The following is a 10,226-nucleotide window of genomic DNA, read 5'->3' as shown; positions in this document are numbered from 1 at the left end:
GATGTTTTGAATTAGATGTATCATTTTTGCAGCGTCATTTGTGTGATATATTAATTGTATGCTTGTTTTTTGTTTCTTTAAAAGTTAAAATGAAAAGTGACTAAATTTTTTACCTGCTATGTGCTGTATAATTGGAAATTTATAAGTATTTGGTTTTGAACTTTTTGCACTAGAAATTTAACCTTTTTGCACTTGAATTTGATAGGCATAAAAAATGTGACCGCATACTATATAAATTCAAATTTCTGTACATCAGTATTAGGTATTTGCTTGATAATGTTATTTATGTCTTATTATTTTTTACTCTCTCATAAAAGTAGCGTAACTGCCATTATGTCTAAATTTTGAGATTTTGTGAATGAGATGTATCATTTTTGCAGCGTCATAACTCTAGAATTAAAAGGAGAATCACTGTAACGTTTAGGATTTTTACTAACTCATACTGTAGCTAGCTGAAAACGCAAGAATCTCAATTTTTTAAAAAAACTCAATAAACCTGGTTTTCTGGTGGCTTATCACATTTAATGAAAATAGCTTATTCATTAAGGCATTTCTTGCTTTTACATAATATTTACAAACAAAAAACAGATGATATGTATCTTCTAGTAGTCCACAAGAACAATTAGGACTGGTTATTAGGTTACAGCGATATAAATCAGACTTTAAAATGCAATTGTGTCTTAATCTTGTATGAATTATTTTCAAAAACCTTTTTCCATATGAAAAATATTTCTGAGGTTTTACATTACTGTTTTGCAGATAGTTTTTGAAAATTTTAATAGAAGTTGCCTCCCTTGTTCTTAGACTAAGGGAATTCCACTTTCTAACAGTATCGGGAATAAATGATTTATTGTAGAGTTCTAATCTGTATTTTGGCAAAGAATAATTTAAAGAATTACGGGTAGTGTATCCTGAAATATTGCCTCTTGTATCAGGTACTAAGTTTTGCAAGTAAATAGGGACTAAATTATTGTGCATTTTATACATTGTTATTAGTTTTGCCCTATTTCTTCTATATTCCAGTGGTTCCCAGCCTGTTTCCAAATATAATGAATTTCTTGAAGCAATAATTGTAAGCCCAGTAACTATTCCTGCAGCATATAACTGTACTTTTTCAAGATTCTCAATGTCTGTTTTTGTGCATCCAGACCAAACTTCAACAGCATATTCAAGTTGTGGTCTAATAAAAGATATATATATATCTGGGATAGAATATCTCTTGACACAGTAATTTTTATTTTTTTAAGAAGCCCCAGTTTTTGTATGCTTTCTTTATAATGGTATCAATATAATCAGACCATCCTAAGTTAGACACAGAAGTATCCCAAGATGTTTGTGTTCTGTAACATATTCCAATTGGCAATTGTCAAAAAATAATTTAGGAAAATGCTGTACATTTTTCATATTAAAAAATACTGCTTTGGTTTTCTGTGGATTGAATTTCAATAACCATTTCTTTGACCATTCATCTAGTATTCTAAGATCATGGTTAAGATTTTGTTCAATATGATTAACATTATCTGAACATTGTTGTAAAGAATTATCATCAGCAAATAGTCTACAAACAGATATAATATTTTCAGCCACATCATTTACATATAATAAAAATAATAGGGGACCAAGTACTGAGCCCTGGGGAACTCCAGCTTTTACTTGTCCTACAGAGGAAAAATGATTTCTATACATGACTTGTTGGGTTCTTTTGCTTAAATAACTATCAAACCAATCTAGCATATCCCCATTAATTCCATACATTTTTAATTTGTAAATTAACCCTTTATGCCAGACCCTATCAAATGCCTTTGATAAATCACAAAACACCATACAACAGAATTTACCTTCATCAACACTTTTTACAATAGAATGGTATGTTTCTAAGAGTTGATATACTGTGGAATGACCTGGTAAAAAACCTGCCTGGTATTTATAAAATATATTATGTGAATACAAGAAATTGTAAACATGCTTAAAAATTATTCTTTCAAAAATTTTGCTTATACAACTTAGCAAAGAAACTGGTCTATAGTTTGAAGTGATGGAAGGGTCATCTTTCTTAAAAAGTGGAAGAACATGTGCTAGTTTCCAGCAGTCTGGAAATGTTTTTAGTGATAGGGATTTGTTGAATAGTATACACAAAGGTTTTGAGATAGTTTCTTTGCAAGATTTTAACATTTTACGGCTGATGCAATCAGGACCAACGGCTTTATTGACAGGAATAATAGAAATTATATCAATGATTTCTTGCTCTTGTATTTCAATGTGTGGAAAATTTTCCGTACATCTTGACACTATATTTGGGAGCTCTTGATTACTGTCATCTAACTCTGTAATTGATGTGAAATATTTGTTTAATAGTTCTATTTTATCTATGTCTGAAAATGCAAAACTTTCAGTGCCATTGTTGTCTGTAAACTGAATAGGTGGAATTTCATTTGTCGGTTTAATGTGAAAAGTATCTTTCAGTAACTTCCAGTATAGTTTTTGATTGTTCAGACTAGCATCCTTAAGATGAGAATCTATATTGTCATAATAGTTTTTAATAGCATATTTTTTCATATTATTAAACATATTCCTTACTTTGCGAAAGTTTTCCTTATCAGATTCTCTTTTTGTTTTTTGTGTTATTTTTCTTAGGTAGGATTACATTTGTCATACCGGCGTACGCCGAATGCGCCGCTTGACCTTTCGTAACCCGGCTTGTTACTTCATTTGACCGGGGAAGGTTCGCCGGCGTACGCCAAATGCGCCGGTCTGAAATGACCGGCGAGGAGATCGCCGGTCTTAGAAATATGGCGGGAAGAGAAAACAACTGTGAAAATGCAGATACTTTTTACCAGATCGACATGTTCTTTATTTGTTTGCATATTTTGAGCAAATCTGTATTCATATAATTAAAATATGTTTTTATTTTCTGCAAAATAAAATTTTTCACGAGGTCCATGGTTTTATTTTAAATTGAATTTCGAATTATTCTAACTAAGACATAATGTAAAAAATGATAAAACTAAATTAATTGATTATCATTAAGCGTAATTATTCATTTTTAAAAAATGTTTTCGCCGGTTTACTTCATTTGCCTCTTAGCCGTTTTACGCCGGTCATATGACCGGCGCAATTCGGCGTACGCCGATCAGTGACAAATGAAACTGGCCCCATGTCTATTGCGAATACGCAAAGTTTTCTTTAGAAGAGAGTCCATCCATGGTTTATCATTTGGCCTTATAGTTACAGTGTTTTCAGGTATGCATTGATGAATAATAGAGTTAAATTTTTTCTGTGAAGTTTGTTGTTGCAGTATTAATGCTTTCTGTATCATCAATAAGGCTATTCCAGTCGCATTTTACAATTGAATCATTGAGGAGTTCTAAATCTGCTTGTTTATAGTTCCAAATTTTACGTTTATAAGCCACATTTACATTTGTATTTTGGTGAATATATATATAAGTTGCTTTATGATCACTAACTGTATTACTAACTTGTAATGTTCCAGAATCATGTACATGTATATTGTCACTAATAATGATAGGATCTATAAGGGTTTCTGTATCGCAAGTTATTCTTGTAGGTTCGTGTATATTTGTTAACCTACAGCTATTCATAATTGTATGAATCTCATGTGAGTTGTTAACTTTTAAAAAATCAACGTTAAGATCACCAAGTACAACAATATTGTTAGATATATCACAAGCCTTTTCAAATGACCAAGATAATTTTTGCCAAAAGACACTATTAGTGTGTGGTGGACGATAAATACAACATATAAGTAGTTTTCCCTTTACTTGTGGTATTTCTATCCAAATAAGTTCCGTATCAATGGGTTCTAAATCTTCTCTTCGACTAGCCTTAATTAAATTTGAAACATAAATCATTACACCACCACCATGAGAATTACGATCTTTTCTGAAAATATACTTAAAACCTTCTATGAACAAACTTTCATTTGTAACACGTGTGTCTAAATGAGTCTCATTAAAACATAGCAGATCAAAATCTTGAACTAGATACAGTAGAGAATCAATATTATTCCTGATGCTTCTGATATTAAGGTGCAAGATAGCAAGAGAGTTTGGTGCAGATGGACCTGGGTTTGTTTCAATATCACCAGATAGCAATAGAATAACAAACATAAATAATTGTGCAAAAAAATTAATTCTGAGAGACCAGAATGACATACTGTTATAATGTTTTTTGAAGATACTGGATATGAAAAGCAAAATATCTAACAACGTAGTGGATTTTGAAACTTTGAAAGCAGACCTTGACAGTATATTATGACTTTGAGTGTAGAAAACCCAAATCGCGGCACGATGTTGTTCAAGAGAATTACCCATTATCAAAAATTTTATCTATGCAATATCTAAAGTTTGGTTTGCTTCTGGGCCGCCTTGAGATGGGATTTAGTGAAATTGTAATTATTTGGCAATATATAAGATATGTCAATTCAAGATAAATGGAAAGTAAAAAAACACAAAACAATAGACATAAAATTTGAAAAAAGAAGTACGTTAACTCGCACAATTCCCACGTAAAACTGGGAGATGCATTATAAAAATAGCATGGAAAGCGGATATTAGAGTACCGCTGTACATAACTGGGTTGTAGTATTTACATACATGTGTTGGGATGCAAATAATTTGAGACAGAACGATGTAGCATCCAATTATATACAAATGCAGATCACATTGAAGACAGTGTGACAAACATAATAGAATAAGAATAAGTTTGAACATACTGTACAAATGTTTGGGACATCCGTTATGTTGATCTGTCAATCACATGTTTTTAAATGAAAACGAAAGTAGGACGTGTTAACAAAGCGCTGATTTGACGAGGTTCCAAGCGTCTCCGTGACGCGAACACGTGGAAATGTTTATAAACACAGTGTTTTACGATTTTGGCGTCGAGGAGGGGAACTGTTCGTCTACGTTATCATCTTGGAAACACTGAAGGTCCTCTATCGTATTTATCAGTATTCTCTTACCATGGTCTCCAAGGAGTTTCGCATAGTTACGTCCGTCATACGTCCAGCAGCTGTCAAGTTTTTTGTCTTTAACTATTTGTCGAGTTTTTCCATAGAGTTCTGCACGCCTGGATGTCAAAGCTTCGTTGATGAATATAGGTCCAGTTTGTTTTGTTGGGTTTTTGTTGTAGGATTTTAGATTACGTTTGTTTCCATAGACTCTGGCTTTATCTCTGTAACTTATAAATTTTACTATGATGTCTCTGGTTTTACGGTTTGGATCATATTTGCTCACTCTGTGTGACCTTGAGATATCTTTGATCGAGATTTTCTCATTGTCTTCATTTAGAACAAGGCTGTTAATGACATTCAGAGCTAGTTTATCAGTAGATTCGTTTCGTTCGTCAGGTATGCCAGTTATTTCAAGGCAATTTCGCCTTGAATATTGTTCCATTTCGTCGATTTTCGACGTGAGTTCGTTTATTTCTTTTTTGAGTGAGCCTATTTCCGAAACAAAAACCCCTGCAAGAGCGTTTTTAAAGTTATCTTTAATGAGAATGAGAGTGATTGCCTGTTTGAAGGCATTTTCATCCTGTAATGTTGCTAGTAAGAACAACACATGATTTCGCTTTGGATGCAAATCTATTACTAATTCATACATAGATAAACAAAGATACAAAATAGCAGAGTTAATATGATATCCTGGGAAAGTATAAACATTTGACCAGTGAGGCGATGGAGTTAAAGATTAAAGCAATTAATGTCTAAAGCATTCAGAGTTCAGCATTAGCAAATATAAACAAACTGTTCGGTTCTGTTTATCATAAACGTTTGCACTTAAACATTACATCCCTCCTTTTGTTTGAAATAGAATTAAATCCCAATGAATTAAATAGGAATCAAAATAAAGATAAAGATACACAGACACAACACTTATTGTCTAAGTCTAAGTAGATATAAACAGTTACGGCTAGTATTTCCATTAATACACTGTTCTGATCACTAATTCACTAAGTTCACGAAACACACGCATAAAGATATATTATAGTCTACATTTCTTCAATAAGTCTCTTGGGTGCGCGGATTTCTCTCTTAGGACGGCTCGGTAACTCACTCGTGCAGTTATCTGTCTTCACGGGTATTTCGTCAACTTCGAGTTCCTCGTTCTGATCTGCCTTATCGTCTAACTTTTTGAAGTGCGACGCGTTTCTTGTAATTGTCTTCTCATCATTCCCGGCGGTGACCATGGTACCTTTAGTTTTTAAAATTTCAAGTGGTTTTGGTTCATACGGGGTTGACAGTTTATTTGATTTTGGTTGTTTTACCAAAACGTTGTCTCCTACTTCTAAATCTATTTCCTTTGCCCTAAAATAGTGATCAGCATGTTGTTTTATTTTTGATTTTAGCTTTAATGTCATTTTCTTTCATTTCCGTGTGGATTTCGCATTTCCCTCCATTGTTTTCGTTAAGAACATCTACATCCATCTTGGTCCTGATTTTCCGGCTGAATAAAGCTTCAAATGGCGATACTTTTGTGGTACAATGTGGCGTAGCCCTGTAGTTCCTTAAAAACGTAAAAATTTCTTGTTTCCAACTTTTATTTTCCACATTAGCTGCTTTGATTGTTTTCTCAATTGTTCTCATGAATCTTTCGGATTCTGCATTTGCTTTAGGCCATAAAGGGGTAATCTTTCTGTGAGAAAATCTTAAGTATTCCGAATACTGGCGAAATTCTGTTCCATTAAACGGAGGTCCGTTGTCAGTTTTCAGAACTTTTGGTATTCCAAATTCCGCAAATATTTTGTCTAACTTAGGAATAACAGCTTTTGCTGACGTAGACTTAAGAAAATCCACAATCGGATATCTGGAGTACTCATCCATAACAACCATGAGATAATCTCCCGAGGGAAATGGTCCACAAAAATCCATTGACAATTCAGTCCAGGGTCCACTTGGTAAAGGTGACATCTTCAACGGCTCGAGATGTTTTGTTTCTGTCGTAACTTGGCAAGGTAAACAGTTCTTTAGTGTCGACTCAACTTGTTTATCAATGCCCGGAAACCAAACTTTTTCCCTTAGCAACGACTTCGTTTTTACGATACCCTGATGTCCTTCGTGTGCTAAACTTATTACGTGTTTTCTGAGTGAGTGTGGAACAAACAGTTTGTCCTTTCGGAGAACTATCCCGGTATCGGAAAGAGTCAATTCATCCTTCAGTTTACATACAGATTGCCAGTCTGGTCTTGTTGATTTCTTGAAAACAACCCATGATCCATTCCTCACTGCATCTCGAATATCTCGTATCAGTACATCGTTGTCAGAAGCTTTCTGAATTACATCCAGAGTCATTGATTTCGGGATATTTGTCTGGACTACAAAATTGATGCAATTTTCAATAGAGAATGATTTATCATTTTCTTGACGAATTGGGTGACGTGAGATATAGTCACTTGGGTTGAACTTTCCAGGTTTGTACTTTATGTGGAAATCATACGGCTGTAGTCTCAATGCCCATCTCTCAATTCTGGCAGGTGGTTTTGATGCAGGGTTTCCAAATATCAATTCCAGTGGTTTATGATCTGTCACAAGGTCAAATGTGTTTCCAAGAAGATAAAGGTGAAAATGTTCGCAACTCCAGACAATTGCAAGGCCTTCACGTTCCGTCTGAGAGTATCGTTGTTCCACTGGAGAAAGCGTTTTACTTCCATAGGAAATAACTTTCTGGTCGCCATTTCCATCAATTTGAGTAAGGATATCTCCTAGTCCGACGGGACTTGCGTCGACAATGACTTCTGTGCGCCTTGAAGGGTCAAAATAGGACATAACTGCACTACTAGTCAATGCGTCCTTGATATTCTGTATTGCCTGTTCATGCTTCTTTTCTCATTTCCATCGTTGATTCTTTTTGGTCAGCTCACGTAGAGGTTGTGATATTGTGGCGAAGTCCTTGATGAATCGTGCACAGTAATTAGCCATGCCAAGGAAACTGCGCATTTCAGATGCATTTTTTTTGGATTTTCTGCATGTTTGATTGCCTCAACTTTCTTGGGGTCAGCTGATATTCCATTTCCAGAGAAAATAAATCCAAAGAATTCAAGCTTTTCTTTGTTAAACTCACACTTATCTTTGTTGAGCTTAAGATTTCGTTCCCGCAGTCGAGCTAATAGCAACTGTAACGAACTGTCGTGTTCCTCCCGGGACTTGCCATACACAATAATATCATCACGTATATTGCGTGTTCCAGGTATTCCTTCAATGGTTTGTTGGATGACTGCCTGGAAAACTTCAGCTGCCGAATTTACTCCAAAAATCAACCTTTTGTAGCGAAACAGTCCAACATGTGATGAAAATGTTGTGATATATCTCGATTCAGGTGCTAACTCAAGTTGGTGATAGCCTTTGTTTAGGTCCAGTTTAGAGAATATTTTAGCTCCATTCAAATCAGTGACAAGTTCATCAATTGTAGGCATGACATGGCGTTCTCTCAATATGGCTTTGTTAGCTCTTCTCATGTCAATACAAACTCTTACTTGGTCAGAATTTTTTGGTTTTGGAGCTACCAGAATTGGTGACACCCACGGAGTCGGTCCATCAACTTTTTCTATGATGTCCATTTCTTCCAGTTTCTTTAGCTCTTGTTCTAATTTCTTTCGTCGGTGAAACGGAATTCTGCGATGTGGTTGCGCAACGGGCTTCACTGTTTCGTCAATGTGAAGTTTCACTTGAAAGTCTTTCAGCTTTCCTATCCCCTCAAATCGATCAGCAAATTTTGTTAGTATACTGGGTTGGTCAGTACATTCATTTTGGTCAACAGCATTTATCGTAATCGAAATGAGTCCAAGCTTTTGTGCGTCAGCGCAGCTAAGTAAACATCCACTTGCACTTTTCGCCACAAGAATTTCAGTGTCGATAATCCTGAGTTTAGATTCTATTTCAGCTCGAAATTTACCTCTTATTGGTAACGCCGCTCTCGTTCCGTAAGCATGAACTTTGGCATTTGATTTTGACAATTTAATTGGTTTCTTGCGACTTACTCGTTCAAACGTCGACTCATCCATGACAGTAACACTTGCTCTGGAATCCACCAGCATGTCAACTTTAATCCCATTTATTTTGACATTTGCGATAGGCAAAGATTTTGTTGCATTAAGTTGTAATCCAAAAGCATATTCTTCATCACTACTGTCATTATCCAAATTGTTTACTCCAGGTTTCTTTGATTTGGGTGTGCGGTTGAAATTTCTTGTATCCTGTTTCTGGCCAGACCTACACTGCTTTGCAAAATGTCCGATTTTCTTGCATTTGTTACAAGCTTTGTCTTTTGCTGGGCACGGTCTATCTTTATGTGGCCATTCCTTTCCACAATTGCGACACTTACTTGTTGGTTCTCTTTGTTTCCTTTGTTTAGACGAATTCACTTTCCTGTTTGCAGCATTTAGATGTACATCTTGACTCTTATGGTCTTCCATACTTGGAGGCTTGGAGTTGTGAGACTTCCATAGCTCTCGCTGAATCTAAGATTTGTTGGAGCGTTAAGTCAGGTTCACGTAGGGCTTTGCGTCTCAGACGACTTGACTCACATCCTTGAATAACTTGTGATTTTATTTCCCTATCTACATCTTCGAACTCACAGTTTTCCGCCAACTGTCGTAGTCTTATGTGATAGGAATCCATTATTTCACCTGATTGTTGTTTAGCTTGCCTGAATTTGTATATTTCGAATTCAAGGTTCTTCTTTGGGTTGAAGTGCTCCGTCAGTTTTGTTTTTGCTGCATCATAGTCATTTGGCCCTCCTGTGTCCGCAAGAGTATCGAAAATATTGTAAACTTCATCTCCTCCATAGTGTAAGAGCATTGCCCTTTTACGATCATTCCTGGTAATTCCCATAGCAAGGACGAAATTTTCAAATCGTTGGATCCATTTTTAGCTCACCTGAGCCGAAGGCTCATGTGAGCTTTTCTGATCAAAATTTGTCCGTTGTCTGTCGTCGTCGTCGTCGTTGTTGTTGTTGTCGTCGTTGTCGTAAACTTTTCACATATTTTTCTTCTTCTCAAGAACCACTGGGCCAATTTCAACCAAACTTGGCACAAATTATCCTTGGGTAAAGGGGATTCAAGTTTGTTCAAATGAAGGGCCACGCCCTTTTCCAAGGGGAGATAATCATGAATTTGTTAAAAATTAATGGCATTTTTAAAAAATCTTCTTCTCCAGAACTGCTGGGCCAGAAAAGATGAAACTCATGTGGCAGCATCCTCAGGTAGTGTAG

General features: G+C 35.5%; 1 protein-coding gene across 1 annotated transcript; it reads right to left on the bottom strand.

The window, feature by feature from the left end:
* Positions 1–7,869: 7,869 nt before the first annotated feature.
* LOC134267647 (uncharacterized protein K02A2.6-like) lies at positions 7,870–9,847 on the bottom strand. Its single transcript, XM_062749856.1, has 2 exons — positions 9,432–9,847; positions 7,870–9,382 (listed from the first exon to the last, which is right to left on the bottom strand). The coding sequence occupies exons 1-2, from the start codon at positions 9,845–9,847 to the stop codon at positions 7,870–7,872; spliced, it is 1,929 nt and encodes a 642-aa protein (XP_062605840.1).
* Positions 9,848–10,226: the final 379 nt, after the last annotated feature.

This window comes from Saccostrea cucullata, unplaced genomic scaffold (assembly GCF_032062105.1).
Source record: "Saccostrea cucullata isolate Sc308-1 unplaced genomic scaffold, CSIRO_AGI_Scuc_v1 ctg9631, whole genome shotgun sequence".
NCBI lineage: Eukaryota > Metazoa > Mollusca > Bivalvia > Ostreida > Ostreidae > Saccostrea > Saccostrea cuccullata.
The sequence above is the reverse complement of the archived record's forward strand: the minus strand, read 5'-3'. Positions and strand labels throughout refer to the sequence as shown.

Bases quoted from the DNA above. Each gene is read 5' to 3' on its own strand.
- LOC134267647 (XM_062749856.1), bottom strand. From the start codon at position 9,847: ATGGGAATTACCAGGAATGATCGTAAAAGGGCAATGCTCTTACACTAT. The intron at 9,383-9,431 runs GTATGGAAGACC...TGCTGCAAACAG, and splicing joins TCACAACTCCAAGCCTCCAA to GAAAGTGAATTCGTCTAAAC.